Genomic DNA, 14322 nt, shown 5'->3' on the forward strand with positions numbered 1-14322 from the left:
GGTTAGAGCACCTTGGATCCATGGAAATACAAGTTCACCACTTGAACGACTCTCTGATAAATTAGATATACTATCAAATTCCGGTGAGCAAGACTCAATTGTTTCTTTGGCGGAATACCTTGAATCAAGTCAAGATGATGCTGAAGTGTATGCAACATTCGTACGACAATACATAAGTAGTCATGCAAGTCTTAGTAGTGAGGTCAATACACAGCTCAATACTATGAATTTAATTCAGGGTTATTATCAGACTGTAAGACCGGAGCAACTGCTATCACCAATCAAGGAACAGGACGCTTAGACGCTAGTTAGAGAGTGCATTGGAAAACATGTGGATAAAGAAACTCCTTTGTAAGAGTTGAGTGCAACTTTATTTTATCAATGATTTTATTTATTAATTCAAGTCTCGTTAGTTTGTTGTGCAAATTACAGCACTGTTTCTAAAATTCACAAGAAAATATCAATTTAGTATATTACTGAGTAATAGCGTTACGATAAAAACGAAACACTGTGTGTAAATTTTGTCTATAAGGACTTTATTTTATAGGTGTCACTGTGCAAAAAACTTTTAGTAGCAGTTGATTCATTTCCTCGTGATTAGAAAAATAAAATATGATACGTGTAAAAAAATCTATAACAGCTATAATAGAAAGAAAAGGAGGGGAAATTATAATTAGAAATGAGTAGAGAAAGAAGAAAGAGTCTGGTTATTGTAAGATACCTAAGAACTGAAACCTAACGAAAAAAGAAAAGTTGCATGTAAAGTCATTAAAGAATAAAACAAACCAGAAGTTATGATCGGTGATAACAAATTAGAAGACTGATAAATTTGGATATTGTTTCTTGGGTTATTAACGATTATATTGCAATAGATTAGTGAGACGATGATAGGGGTTATTAAATGCTTTAGGATTATGGGATTTATCAAATAAAAAAACGGTGCATGAAAAAATTTATTCAGATGATTATTATTAAGAGATAGGACTTTTAAAAAACGTTATTAAGGACTGGTTTTATTTGATGTATCTCGAGCATTAGAAATCTAAAAATTCGGCACACAAGCATAAACATAAAAAATCATATTCATCGTACAAAATTTTTGATTGTCATATTCAACCGTTGATTTTCTGTTATCAATTTGAGAAGTTGTGAGCAAAGTAGATAAAAAATGTCCTTCAAGATACATTGGTTTTCATTACAGTTATTTTTTATAACATAAAGATTTTAATATCATTGCGCTTACTATGGCCTCGATTTATTGACAAAACATTCCGAGTCGACTTTGCAGTATAGCAACGTATCAATGTTTTTGACAATGAACGATAATTAAAATTACCTTAGTTATCAGCTACGCAGTTTGGTATATGTTTAACAATAAATTTATTGCAATGAGTTTCTATTGCGATATACTAAGTGTGTTTAAACAATAGTGTTATATTTATTGTTAAAAAAATCCAATAGTATCAGTAACCGATCTAGAACTAAGCTGAGAAACGAGCTTCAGCTTTACTTCTATCTACGTTATTCTAATTACTACATATTTTAATAAGTTATCATTCAATTCTATCTCAATATCATATCATCTATGGTACAATGTGTAAATAGAACATGCGACATATAGTGATATGCAACGCAGTGTATTATCGCTAACAACTGTTACACCGTGTAGGAAGTACGTATAATTCAGGGGTCCACAATGTGATAGAAGCTCGTTCTTCTTAAGCGTTTCCACAATTACCCGTTTAACTTTGCCAACCTTGCAGCAACGGTTTGCCGATTTTTTTCATCAGAAACTAAATCCAAGCACAAGAACAGTTATGAGCACTTCTTTGGATGTCGCCACTCGAACTTCACACTTGCTCATGTTCTGATTTACTGAGGCATGGATTATGTCTCCACTAAATGACTTATATCATAAGAATTCATAATAAAATTAAAATTCAGAATAAGGATCAAAAGGTTTTAACCCCATTGCTTATTAGCACACCTAACTATTGTATGATTGACCGCCAATGTAAAAATGGCATTTAAGTTGAATTGTAGTATTTCTATCCTTATTATTTCACTTTCCTTCTTCTCTCTTGTTTCCACTTTATTAATCAAAAGTCAAATTAATTAGGCCGGGTTTCTTTGTGTTCGTTGCATAAGATAGTTGAGCTCAAAAAAATAGTTCCTTTTCTTTTTTCAAATCACGATATTTTAGAGCAAAAAATATCGCATCTTATCTGTAGGCTCATAATGCTGTTTCGCTCTTTCGGTTACAATTAGTATGTGTATTTCAAAAGTACCACTTTTACCAACTATTACATAACTACGCACGAATACAAAAAATATGGATCATATTTTACATAATTACCACCTATCGAAATGTGAACAAGTTCATAGGGCAAATATCCGTATTAATTTGGATTTATTATTTAGTACATGTTGTGGAATTCGTTAAATATTATTACTTTTTTTGCAATAAGCTAACCGATTTACGAAATTCTGGCCCATTTTAATTTCATGCTTTGCACAGTTATTAGTTAACTATCTGATGCATCAACTATGTACAATTTCCTTACGGTCTACAGTATCATTATGCGCAAGATTGGTGTACCAGGTATGTTACGAACAAACAAGGAATTGGATTAAAAGTGTGTTAGCACACATGAATATCTTTTCAAATTTTATATTCTCATTGAGCTCACTTACTACTAAAAGGGTAAATATAATAGTATCATAATGAAAGTGAAAGTATCGTTATCACATCATGGACGTCTTTAGACTTTGTCATGAAAAAGGAGAAGTGTTGATTGGTCTTTAAAAGGTTCATTTTTCTTTTTCAATTTCATTAGACTCTATGCAGGGATCTGAAAAAACCTAGTCATATATTTGTTTTCACAAAACCAACAAATAAAAAATTATAGGAAGCTGTATGCCAAAACGGATGAATTTCTTGAACGAAATAAAATATAAATTGTAAAATATTAGTTACAAAAAAAATTTATACTTCGGTGAAAAAAATCCGGTTAGCTTATTAGAGTAGTGATCGTCTTCTGTATTGTCAGCTGCAGGCACTAACCAGACCTTCATCTCATATAGTCCACAAAGATATTCCGCTAAATAAAGTTATATCTATCGCAAGGAAAGCTATCTGTACAATAAATATTAGCAAGTAACATTTATGGTAAAAAAATTGGGATTTGTTAGTTGTTGAATACAATTTGTAAAATAGTCAACCTTTTCGCGGACAAGATAAATTGCTCTTAATTGCAAATATACGTCTTTCACTATATAAGCTTTACGATAGAAGGGATCAATTGACATCTAATTATATAAAGCATCAATTTCATTAAAAAACGTTTATTAACACCGAAACATAAAACATCAAAGCGAAAATATACAATAAAATATCAAAGTATCAATAAAAAACGAAGAGAAAGCAAGATATTTGAACAAAAACATAAATTCAATGGAACTGATGAAATTCATATTCAGTACTCGCTTTTGACCATAAGCCTACTGCATCACGAAGTCGCTTTTTCAACTTAATAGTTTCAGCAGGACTAAACATTATACCATATCCCTTAAGATATTGGACACACTGTTCCTTTGATAATTCATCAATGTCTTCGACTCTTTCTATCGGCGGTAATCCACTATTAGCCGGCTCATTACCATTCAGAAATGGCACTGGTTATGCCAAATAACCTTGGTCTGAACGAGTTGTATTTTCAAGCTTTCTTGTCAACATGATCGACCTACATGAGCGAGCATCAATTGTTTCCATTTTCTGATCCATTGAGTCAAGTCGCTGCTCCATAGAATCAAATCTTCGGTCTATGGAATTAAATCGTTGGTCTATAGAATTAAATCGCTGCTCTATTGACTGAAACCTTGCTTCAGTTTTTTGCTCGAGTAAATCAATTCTAGTGTTCAAACGGATCGTTTCCCTTTTCATTTCAACCATTTCAACTTTCATTTCGGCCATTTCGCCTTTCATAGATGTCATCTCATTCTGTACAGTGTCAAACCGAGAATTCATCTCATTCTGCATAGCGTCAAACCGAGAATTCATGTCATTTTGCATTGAGTCCATTTTAGAAAATATTCGTTCGAAAATTCCACCTAGTTTAGTGTTTGCCCATTCATCTATCCAGCGTGGAAATTGTACTTCTCCCGATTGTTCTTCAGAAATTTCCCTTTCAATCGCTAACTTTTTCCATCCTTGTAGCCTTTCATTGCATTCAATTTCATATTTCATTTTACGATCTCGTTCCTCAATATATTTTTCAAGTGCTTCTCTTTTGTTTTCGTCAATTTCTAACAATGTAGAATCTACAGATCTCTCGTATCTTTTAATGAAAATTTTTAAATCTTCCGCAGAATCATTTGGTGGTGGCAGATTGTAGTCATTATCAAAATTCTCGTTCGACATCATCCTTATTATTTATACAAAACCAGTTGCAATAAACCGCAGTATTCTTTTTAACGATAAAATTGCAATTCACTATAACTATACAAATGATATCTTTTGTAGCCTGCCTTATATGTTTACTAATTGACAAATATTTCTCAGAAAGGGAAATCTTGGAAAATAAAAGTACAAACGTGTGTTGAAAGCAATATTTAATATATGTGTTGTAAGTAAATTCAAATCTCTCAAGTTCCCCTTATATACAACTTTAAACAAAGAATGCTAAGGACAAAGAAAAGAGTTTTTGATGGATTAAGAAACAAGGTAACCTAAGTAACTTCACATTGGGAGTACGTGATACAGATAATGAAAATGGGCTTTATCTGTAAAATAAAAGAAAAATGGCTTATTTGCAGGTAACTTATTACAAAGTTAGATTTATTGAATAGAGGAGTACATGTATAAAAGCAAACATGGCCAACAATGTTGATACAAAAAATTTCGTTAGCCTGGATTACTTTATTCGTTTCAAAGGCTGCTTAACAGCTTGTAGCAATCATAAGGTGTTTTAATCAAAAGCACATTACTCATTCAAGCTAGATAATTTGTAGATTGTATAAGCGGTAGCTACAATATATGCTCAAGGGATATAAACTGGTTATTGAAATAGCCTCTGCAAATTAATGAAAGAAACAAAGCTTAATAGAATACCCCCAATTATTTTAAGACGAAAGAGTTTTTTCACGTTCCTGAAACAATGTGTTTAAGAAACTCTCAAGCAAGTATACTTTCATTGAAATATACCTCTGCTGTTAAATAGTTACTATGAGCAAATATAATAGGTAAACTGCACAAAGCAAATACGTAAAAACTCCTACATAATACTTGATATGTACAATTGTCATTTAGCTTGAAAATGCTAGATAGAATAGAAACGCCTCTAAAGAAAACTATATTTAAATAAATTGAATAAAAAATAAAATGGCAAATTTGCCCATTTACGTAATGTTACACATTGATATCCAAAAGGAACTTTTATCGTACATAAACACAATTTATTTAATTTGGAAAGATTGAGTTTTGTATATTCTTGACTAACTATTGGTCTAAGTTGACATTTATTTAACCCATATTTATTATCCAATTACTCGCTTCGTTTTTACAAGTACTGACATCTCTTAATCCTGCCTATACCATTTATCCTGTGTATTATTCACTCATTTAAAATTAAGATTATTCTAATCATCTCAAATCGGGCGATCTCATCTGGTTTGTGAGTCGGACTAGTTCAACTTCATAGACCACTAAGCTCTAAACATGATCTCAAATAAAGTCACCATTTACTACCCTGAGATAAAATTGCTGGTGACTTCATTCGTAGGTATCATCAATGACAATATCTATAAATGGAAATACGCTATATACCTTGCGTTGCCTAAATAGCTGAGTACAACCTGTTGGACGACTTCTCTTGCAGTAGTCCGTAAACTTGGAATTGACTCCAGCTCCTTTAACTTTGCAGCTCCATTGCATTGTCTGTTCGGAACCAGCACAGTGTCCTTCACATCTCTCTACTAGACAACCTAAACTTAGAAAGCTTTGACCTCCTACTATGCAACTCCATGAAACTCCGTAGTTGTTGTCACAAACCAACTTGCTTGACTATCATCGACATATTTGTATTGAACATTGTACAGATGTGCTATCAACACACCACAAGAAGCAAGAGACACGGTTTGTCTCTTATTCGCCCCTTGTACATTGCAAAAGCTAATGTCCAAATCCTTAATCGATATACCTGGTTGAAGGATTGATATTTTCAGGTCCTTCATAAACACTGTCACCAAATATATAACAATCAGTGGTATACTGACCTGTTAGAAGTTGACATAAGTAAGCATCGGTATCAGTGTTTGTTTCTGTAATGCTATTTAATAAGTAGTTGTAAGCTTCAATTCGTACATCAGCTGTATCAAATAGCATCAGTCCATGTTGGTCAATTAAATTAGCAAGTAATTCTGCATAGTTGGGAGGCAGCTTAGCATAGTCAACAAAAGTCAAATTCACCTCAGCTAAGACAAGTTTTATGAATACACAACAAATACAAAACAGCAATAACATATAAGATCTGTCAGGTTCTAATGTTATATCTTTCTCCGTTTAGCTTATAAAACTAACCGAAAAAAAGTGTATATATACTGAGTTCTACCTTTAAATTAATTTTTGTAGTTGAACAATATTAACGGTTTGAAATGATATATTACATGATAATTGTCCCATGCGACTAACTCGGTTGTTGCCGGGGGCATTTGATGTATGAGGAGTCAGTGTTAGCTACGCGGTTTGGTATCTGTTTAACATACTTAGAACCGCGGTGAGTTTTCCTTGTGATCTATTATATTGCAATACACAGGTACTATATGTAGCAACTTGATATTGGTAAACACCAGCGCATCTTATTGTATCGTCTTTCTAAAACCAAACTGCGTAGAGGAAGAACACTGCCTCAGCACCTTTCGTTAAAATCATAGGAGCGCTTTTTTAACCGACTTGGAATTAGTTGGAATATGTTCAAAGCAATAATCTTTGATCTTTTCCTGTTAAACGAAAGGAAAAAAATTTCAACAATGAGTCAAATTCTTAGCAAAAAGCAGTTTTGAGTGATAATATAATTCCTTTCAATGTTTTGTTTATTTTTGTATACCCATGGGATGAAGGTTAAGAAACACCAGACAACTGAAGATAAAGTTAAAAACTTATTTTTATTTTATTTTAACTTTATCTTTAGAAAATTGACATAGGTGAGTACAGGTTAGAATAAGTTTCTTATATTTCCAAACTGGAATTATTTAATGCAAACATATAATGCAGTTATCTATTTATCTAAACATCTGCGCCACTAGACATTTTCATTGTTCTTACTTATTAAAGGCCCTATTTTTGTTTTCTTTTCTTTGTTTACCTCTTTTGGTCCTTTGCATGCTTTGTTTTCATTGTAGATAATGAGGGTTCCAAAGGCTTTGAAAATTATATATATATTTATACATAAACTGGTGTAACTTTGTAATTGTATTTTTATCTGGTGTTCTTGATCCTGGATACATATTGAACAACACGTTTAAAACACTCTACCAACTTTTAATAAACAGCGTTAACATTTACTAGAACAACACACTATATCTTTCTAAAAAATGACTACGCTCATTATTGATTAAAAATCGACGTCAAACGAGAATTTTGAAAATGGTTTCGACTTACCTCCACCAGATGATTCAGCAGAAGACTTGCAACCGTTTATCAAGAAATTCGAAAGATCTCTAAATTCTGCTTTACTAGAATTCGGTGAGAATAATCAGGAAACGATTGAAAAATTTTCGTCAAGCAAAGGAACATTAAATAGATTTGAAACTGAATGTGATCAAAAGTTGCGAAATTGGAAGAGATTGGCGATAGAAAGGGAAGTTCCGGAGGAACCATTGGGAGAATTACAGTTTCCACGCTGGATAGACGAATGGGCAAATACTAAACTAGGAGGAATTTTCGAGCGAATATTTTCTAAAATAACTCAACGCAGAATGACATGAATTCTAGGTTTGACGCTATGTACAATGAGATGACTGTCATGAAAAATGACATTGCTTCCATCAAAGGTAAAGCAACTACTTTTAAGAACGAATTAACTGCCATCAAAGGTTCTATATCTCAATTAGATAGAAAAATCGATCTTTTGGATCAAAAAACTGAAGAAAGATTTAATAATATGGCTCAAACGATGCAAAAAATTGATGATCGTTCTTGCAAGTCGATGATGCTAACAAAAAAATATGAAAATATGGTCCGTTCAAATATGCATTATTCGGCTGTTCCAGTACCATTCCTTAACGGAGATGAACCTAGAGACTATGAACTCCCACCGCTTGCAAGCTTCGAAGACATTGATAATTTGACAAGGGAACAGTGTATTCAGTATCTTCATGGGTATGGTGTTTTATAAATTTAGTCCTCTTGAGACTGTCAAGTTGAAAGAACGGCTTCAAAAAGTGATTGGCTTGTGGTCAAAAGGACACGTGCCACACAAGTATCACACATTTTAAGGAGTCTGTATTTCTATATCTTTTGCTGCTTTATCTTCTCTTAGTAGAAGATTGTTTTTTACTTGTCCTTATTATGATATTTATACATCACTTTTTCGCTTTTATAGTCAGTAGTAGCTCTTCTCTGTTGTAGCTTAATATAATATGTGTTCGCATTATTACCAATGGGGCTATTCGAAGTCACCACCTCTGACGACTTGGTTAAGAGAGTAGTGAGTGGCAGGATAAGGGTCTGCTTCTGTAATTGATTAGTGCTTCTATAGCAAAAATACACGTTTTATCAAAAGGAAGCAACTTTGGTTTGCTAGTCCGTATTCATCCTCATTGACTGATAACATATTGAATATAAGCACATCTCCGCTAACTCTCATATTACAATGAGCTAAGATCCTTGTGGTTACAGTAACATTCAACAGCTTGAATAAATTCATATTCGATGTATTGAACCTTTAGGAACTTAGATACAGAAAACGATTAAAAAAGCACTTTGTAACGATCTAAAATTCAGAATAACTATCCTGTGTAAAGTTATATTTGGGAAATAGCTCTACAACATTTTAATCTCTAAATAATCGGTATCTACGTTAATAGATACAGTTCCATAGCTGTTAGTGAATTTAAATTTTACTAAGATAAACCATTCAAAAAGAGTGCATCAGCGGTAGGAGTCATTAGAGGGAAATTTTGAAAATGGTTTTCTCCCCTGTTGTAAAACCTTGAGATATTTTATCTATCGAACTCATCCTTTACATCTTGACTGATAAGGGTTCCAAAATCATTTCAACTGTATCATGAACCAACGAGGTATTCGGTTTTATTCGTATCACATTTGCAATGCCCGTTCGGTAAAAGTCGATTTCATAATGTTAATAAAGAAAGGAAGCCCAAAACTCACTTTTGAGCTGAATCGCGCCTTTTTCGTACTTCTTCATACTTCGTTTATACAACAAACGAATTACTAGTATAAATAAGCTTGTACTTGATGTTAATCCTCACCATCGTATTGAACGTGAAGTTTATGTTTAAGTAACACATGGAAATGAAAATAAGCGATTTAAGCAAGCTATCGTCCATCAAGATAATGTCAAATAAAAATGAAAAGTTGGACTTTGATTTCGCATAACAGTTAGAATCCTAAACAAATAAGCATGGAAATAAATATCAATATGGCTTATATTGCAAGAAAAAAGTCTCTATATTTGCATGCTCTTTAATCATTGCTTTCCGGGAATTATTTACATTGATTTTAGTCTCATATACTCAAAATTCTATTGTATCTTTCATTTTCTTCCAAATAAAAATGAGGTTGTGGATAAATAATTTGTTTGAGCAATTAAAAAAATAGATAGGTATCGTTTAAATTTCTGTAAGAGTGGGTCATTATTTGGTCGGTAGCAGTTTGTGAAGATGTTTACAATTTAGAAAATTTCATTTAGGCTACTCAACTTATACAAGCAGTCCCCTTATTTGTGCTGAAACAATAATGAAAATTATAACATCGAGTCTAAGTCATGCTTGACAATGTTTTGTTTGTGTTGAAATTAATAGGAAATAAATTGAAGTTGATGTACACAATAGAAATTCGCTTAGGTTTGCTTAGGTTTTTTAAGGTATTTTCTAAAATTTTAATTTTTTTTTTAAAAAAAAAAAATACAAACAAATTTATAAAGAACTCACTTATAGCTATCATATTGATTAAGAAGCGCAATGAATCGTATTTAATTACCAGTATTAAATTTAATTCAAATTAAATTTTTTCAAAGTTTAACCTAGCAAAACTAATTAATTAGACATCCACCCTATATGTGATATTCGCATAAATCAACCACATTAAGCTACTATCTCTTCGTACGTCTACCCGATAATGGTGTTAAGCATATTTTGGGATTGATCATAGTGTTTAGCAGTTTCTATCTCATATCATTAGATAGCTACTCAAAGTTTAAATTAATATATCTGAAGTAGAAATTTTATAGTTCTTATCTGGCTTTTAAGAAATAAAATTTTTAAGTGTACGAAAACAACCTATGCGCTTCTCTGTTGTCAATATCCAGTTATAGAACCATAAATAGAAATTTGACAGATTTAAAGGTATTTTCGATCAGAATTTTACGTGTAGCACGACTGATTATACTATCATCCCAAAATAAAACGACAACATTTTGGATGAAAGGTAGCCAAATATATATTATTCATGCTCAAAGTTATCTCATCTTGTCTAAATGCATACACCAGCAGATAATCTCTTTGGTATTATAATCCCTTTTCTTCTTTTGAAAAGTTTAGAGCTACTATATAGTATATACATCAAACACTAATTTCAATTGCATGCCGTAATTTTTTATATCGTGTTCCTCGATTCTGTGTATACCGATTGGCACATGCGAGACAATCGAAATTATTATTATTTACTATAGTACTTATAACTAGTTTAAATTAAATTCACTTATATGGGACTTTAGTTCGTTCGTTATTTAGTCAGGCAGATGTCAGAAGAAATATTGGCGTGGATGTAAACTTCATACTACAAATAATTCTTCAGAAGACTTTATACCTTTCAGAAAAATAAGAATTGAGAGACCTGCAAATTTTGTTCCATTAAATTTTGATAAAATATATTGAAGGACAGGATCGGAAAAGTTGGTAATTGAAAGAGAAATTTCCGAGCAGAAGTATAATATTCACAATGAATTTAGAGAGACAAATAGAGAATTAGGAATTTTCGTCCAATAAGTATTTTTTAAAATGGAGTCTATGCAGGAAGGCATGGCATCTAAATTTAACTCTATGCAAAATGGAATGCATTTATGGAGGGTGAAATTTCCTCTATAAAGGACAGGATTAATTTTCTTGAACAAAAAAAATGAGGAAATGCTTAAAAAGTAAGAGAAAAAAATTTAAATTTTTTGAAACAAAAAACGCAAACTATGAATGATAATAATTCTTGCAAATTGACCATGCTAACGAGGAGACTTGAAAATATGACTCAAGAGTATGGTCAGCCGGATCTTCCAGTACCGTTTCTTAATGGAGATGAACCGGGAAAATTAAAACTTCCATTGTCAGAAAGACATGAAGACGTCGATTATTTGACGAAGGAACAGTGTATTCAATATTTTAATGGTTATAGTATTCATTTAATCCCACCGAGAATATCAAGTTGAAACAACGAGTTTGCGATGCGTTTGAATTTAAAGTGAAAAAGAACTATTTATGGATATAATTTAAATGATTAAATTACGTCCCTTCGATTGTTTTTGCGCCGTTACTAAGGTGTCACGCTTCAATTCTCGTGTCACAGTAGCAACTTTCAATCAAATAAATATTGTGCTTAATTCATTTAATTAATTTTTTTGTAATAATCAGCTATTTTCTCTTTGTATTGTGTCCATCAGGATTCTAATATACGTCGCTTATGTCGGCTGTACTGTAAAACAGATATAGTCTTTCTACCAAGCGAAATGACGTCTAAGGAAAAATGAATATACAAAAGTAAGTATCTTTCGTTCGATTTTAAATACTACTTGAACAAGATACCCAAGTTTCTTTTGTTTATAAAAGTTATGTTATAAGTATCAATTAGGTTAATGGTCAATGTTTCATTTTTTTTTAGAAACTTCATCCTCATGGAATACAATCTCCCACTGATTTTTGCATTTTTGGCACTGAAACCAGATACGGACTGTCTTCAGATATTTCTATAAAGTTGAAGACAAAGGTCGATAAAATTAAAGAAAAAAAAGAAGAGGTTTTAAAACTTAACACTAGTACTTTTTATGGTAAAGCTGAAGTACGTCTAATCAATGATGTTTCAATTTTAGATGGAATCAACAAATCTGTAGTTCGTTATGATACAGGTAAGATATCGGAAGGACTGCTACATCAAGAGGAGATGAAAAGAGGTGTTGAAAAGAGACCCAACTGTTCGGAAACCCGCAAAACACATTTTCATGATAATTGTGTGGGTCTGCTCTATAATATTTTGAGACTATTCTATCTCATAGATATAAATTTTGACGAATATGATGCATATGCTACTTATTTTCAAGATAACGCTTTATTAGTTATAAATGTACACTTATTTGGAGACCAACCATTTTCTAGCTTGGAAAACTTTGTTGTTCAACCCGTCAGCGTCAATGTTATTTGCAAACCAGAACTTAACGAGACATTTAATTCGAATTCAAACTATCTAAAAGTAGGAAATACAATTGATGAACATTTTTTGAAGGTGATTCAATTTTCAACTGCTGGGTGGTCTCATGTTCAACCTCTGGCATTAGCTCATAAAAGTCCTCCGCTTACGGAATCTCTTTATTAGTAACAAGCGCAAAAAACCAAAAAAAAGATGATTTCAAACTGCGAGATATCGTTTAAGGAATTGGTGAATGGCACTCAGGATATTGAGAACATCATCGTTCGCTTGGTAAAGGATAATAGACTATTTACACAGTTTGATATTGCTTATGGCATGGTTGCACAAGTTTTTATGCAATTAAAACCATTTTTAGTTGAGGGAACTTATTGGATTGCCGAGCCCCTTTTAATGAATATTCCCGAGTTGAAAACCCAAAGAGGTCGATATCCAAGTCTTCTTGATGGTCACCTTTGGAAATTGACAAACTCGCTCAAACTACTCTTAAAAATTGGTATTCGCTACGTGATATCATTTTTTGGCATTCCATTGCTCTTTCTGAAGCCTCGTATACGCAAAAATATTTATTGAGTATAGAAAAATACAGTGAAGAGAGAGAGAAAAAAATGCTTTTGAATGGAGAAATCAATGAATCATCTGGACTGCTTCATGATGTGGTGCTGGCTGCTGAACTTTTTAATGTGAAACACGCAAGTTACTACAACGTACATGCTGGACTTGATAGGTTTCAATTTCTAAGAAAACCATTAAAGTCTTTGGTGATGTTTACTGATGTTGTTAAAGAAAGGGATGGTACTTGTGATTTTTGTGGGACGTATTTTGAAGACTCGAGAATGTCTACTTCTTATCTATGTGATGAAAACAGAAAAGGTGAAAATCGTAAACTTGAAATACGAGATCTAGTTCCATACTTATATCCAGTTTTACTGAGAGGAGTTCTTTCACTCCCTGTATTTGAAAGTCGCTTGAAGTTCGCTGCCAAAGTGCCTATCTACCCCAAAGGACCTTTGTACACAACAGACACTCACACTTATAACTATTTGATGAATTGCTTTGTACCAATGAACGAAGAGCAAGTCTTGAGCGCGTGTTATAGATTTTTTGCGAAGAGTGCAGAAAATGAACTATTTGAGGCGTGAATATTAATTGAAAAAATTAATTAAAAAACGTTTGCGCAATAAATGTTTCACAGTGGAGGAGAAGTAAATATATATATATATATTGGTTATTATTTGTAAAAGCTATTGTTTATTGTTACTAATATCCTTAAGCTCTGTACAAGTCATCGAAAAACATTTTTTTTTCATTTTTAAAAGCAAGCAGATAGATCTCTAGAAGCTTGCTTTTACGGTGTATATCTTTTTCGCCAGTGAATAAGGGTGGCATGTTGCAAAAGGCTTTGACTATTGACATCGTTTTTTACTCATCTCTACGCAGTATAGGCATATCGTATACGAAAAAAGGTCAACGTTTATCCTTACTCTGTATTTAGTTGCCATTACATTTTTGCAATTAGTAACTTAAGTTTTTTGATAGAGTTCCAAAAATGTAGGATCACGACGAAGCCAAATTTTTATGAGTACTTAAAATTCACAATAGCATTTTAAATCTATGAACCTTTTCCATGCTTTTAGGTTCAGTGAATTGCTTGCAGATCACAAATGTATGCGATT

At 32.4% G+C, this 14322-nt stretch overlaps 4 protein-coding genes, 5 long non-coding RNA genes and 1 pseudogene across 10 annotated transcripts, besides 2 other annotated features; 5 read left to right on the plus strand and 5 right to left on the minus strand.

Annotated features, from left to right (window-relative positions):
- Positions 1-1342: 1342 nt before the first annotated feature.
- Positions 1343-1675: an LONG TERMINAL REPEAT.
- Positions 1676-3297: 1622 nt separating this feature from the next.
- Positions 3298-4423, minus strand: SPOM_SPCP20C8.01C (uncharacterized protein; the record flags this gene model as incomplete). The annotated part of the gene is made up of 1 exon (NM_001022669.2): positions 3298-4423. The coding sequence occupies one exon, from the start codon at positions 4421-4423 to the stop codon at positions 3680-3682; it is 744 nt and encodes a 247-aa protein (NP_587673.1). The 3' UTR covers positions 3298-3679.
- Positions 4424-4534: 111 nt separating this feature from the next.
- SPOM_SPNCRNA.449 lies at positions 4535-4898 on the plus strand. The gene has a single exon (NR_150835.1). It is a non-coding gene; the product is annotated as a non-coding RNA (long non-coding RNA).
- A 589-nt stretch (positions 4899-5487) lies between these two features.
- On the plus strand, positions 5488-6241 carry SPOM_SPNCRNA.6678. The gene has a single exon (NR_196020.1). It is a non-coding gene; the product is annotated as a non-coding RNA (long non-coding RNA).
- SPOM_SPCP20C8.02C (uncharacterized protein) lies at positions 5561-6520 on the minus strand (the record flags this gene model as incomplete). Its single annotated transcript, NM_001022670.3, has 1 exon — positions 5561-6520. The coding sequence occupies one exon, from the start codon at positions 6518-6520 to the stop codon at positions 6185-6187; it is 336 nt and encodes a 111-aa protein (NP_587674.1). The 3' UTR covers positions 5561-6184.
- A 207-nt stretch (positions 6521-6727) lies between these two features.
- Positions 6728-6925: an LONG TERMINAL REPEAT.
- A 519-nt stretch (positions 6926-7444) lies between these two features.
- Positions 7445-9927, minus strand: SPOM_SPNCRNA.6679. The gene has a single exon (NR_196021.1). It is a non-coding gene; the product is annotated as a non-coding RNA (long non-coding RNA).
- On the plus strand, positions 7624-8393 carry SPOM_SPCP20C8.03 (annotated as a pseudogene). The gene is given in 2 exon segments: positions 7624-7956; positions 7959-8393. Coding segments are annotated over 2 exon segments (768 nt in total).
- A 948-nt stretch (positions 9928-10875) lies between the features above and the next one.
- Positions 10876-12010, minus strand: SPOM_SPNCRNA.6680. Its single transcript, NR_196022.1, has one exon. It is a non-coding gene; the product is annotated as a non-coding RNA (long non-coding RNA).
- Positions 11421-11657, plus strand: new22 (the record flags this gene model as incomplete). The annotated part of the gene is made up of 1 exon (NM_001355853.1): positions 11421-11657. One exon carries the CDS (start codon positions 11421-11423, stop codon positions 11655-11657), a length of 237 nt encoding a protein of 78 aa, NP_001343176.1.
- On the plus strand, positions 11972-13788 carry SPOM_SPCC1884.01 (uncharacterized protein; the record flags this gene model as incomplete). The annotated part of the gene is made up of 4 exons (NM_001355854.1): positions 11972-11985; positions 12169-12724; positions 12872-13142; positions 13193-13788. 4 exons carry the CDS (start codon positions 11972-11974, stop codon positions 13786-13788), a joined length of 1437 nt encoding a protein of 478 aa, NP_001343052.1.
- SPOM_SPNCRNA.1096 lies at positions 12658-14319 on the minus strand. The gene has a single exon (NR_149943.1). It is a non-coding gene; the product is annotated as a non-coding RNA (long non-coding RNA).
- Between the last annotated feature and the right edge of the window lie 3 nt (positions 14320-14322).

The sequence above is a fragment of the Schizosaccharomyces pombe genome, assembly GCF_000002945.2.
Source record: "Schizosaccharomyces pombe strain 972h- genome assembly, chromosome: III".
Lineage (NCBI taxonomy): Eukaryota > Fungi > Ascomycota > Schizosaccharomycetes > Schizosaccharomycetales > Schizosaccharomycetaceae > Schizosaccharomyces > Schizosaccharomyces pombe.